Here is a 1018-nt window from a genome sequence, read left to right on the forward strand (position 1 = left end):
GTGGTGAATAAAGCTCTTTCTGATTCTGATTCTAATATAACTAGCATACATGTTTCCCTTTTTGTCAGAAGAAAGCACCCCTACAACAACTTCTGAAAGTGAACCGTAGTGTTTTACTCTAGCATTACATAAAAATGTCATTTTAACATAAGTTTAGGAACTGAATAATAAAAAGGAAAAATACAACACTGCTTAGTATTTACTCTATGAATTCAATATGCACTGATTCTTATTTAAGCTATAAAAGTTATTTAGGTAAGAGCAATTAGTTATTTTCTCTTTGTGTTTTGTTTTGTTCATGGCCCCATATATTGCAAGCCGTAGCGATATGCATATTGCGATATGTATATTTGCGATATTTCGATAATTTTGATATATTGCACAGCCCTACTTGTTTATGATTGGTCAGTATTTATTAGTACCCTGAAAAGGTAGAACTTGCGGTCATCCTTTTGGCCAACTTTCTCTTGTAGTCTGCAGATCAGGACTTTCACCTGCTCAGCGCACGATGAGGTGATGAGAGGTTCAGCTGCTCTAATGTCTGACAGTAACTCATTCACATCAGTCCTAGAGAAGGAAAATGTTGTCACATAAACAGGTAGTCAGTTTTATAGTAGCGATATGCATATTGCGATATGTATATTTGCGATATTTCGATAATTTTGATATATTGCACAGCCCTACTTGTTTATGATTGGTCAGTATTTATTAGTACCCTGAAAAGGTAGAACTTGCGGTCATCCTTTTGGCCAACTTTCTCTTGTAGTCTGCAGATCAGGACTTTCACCTGCTCAGCGCACGATGAGGTGATGAGAGGTTCAGCTGCTCTAATGTCTGACAGTAACTCATTCACATCAGTCCTAGAGAAGGAAAATGTTGTCACATAAACAGGTAGTCAGTTTTATATACATATATATGTGTGTGTGTGTGTGTGTGTGTGTGAAAGAGAGAAAGTGTGTGTGTGTGAGAGAGAGAGAGTGTGTGTGTGTGTGAGAGAGAGAGAAAGTGTGTGTGTGTG

At 37.3% G+C, this 1018-nt stretch overlaps 1 protein-coding gene across 1 annotated transcript in view; it reads right to left on the reverse strand.

Annotated features, from left to right (window-relative positions):
• Nucleotides 1-1018, reverse strand: part of LOC107602092 (dynein assembly factor with WDR repeat domains 1-like) — a 9377-nt gene that overhangs the window by 7517 nt on the left and 842 nt on the right. Inside the window, exon 3 of the mRNA XM_016294499.1 lies at nt 716-860. Within this exon, the coding sequence (XP_016149985.1) occupies nt 716-860 (145 nt within the window). The remainder of the gene's footprint in view (nt 1-715; nt 861-1018) is intronic.

This window comes from Sinocyclocheilus grahami, unplaced genomic scaffold (genome assembly GCF_001515645.1).
Source record: "Sinocyclocheilus grahami isolate Dianchi unplaced genomic scaffold, SAMN03320097.WGS_v1.1 scaffold319.1, whole genome shotgun sequence".
Lineage (NCBI taxonomy): Eukaryota > Metazoa > Chordata > Actinopteri > Cypriniformes > Cyprinidae > Sinocyclocheilus > Sinocyclocheilus grahami.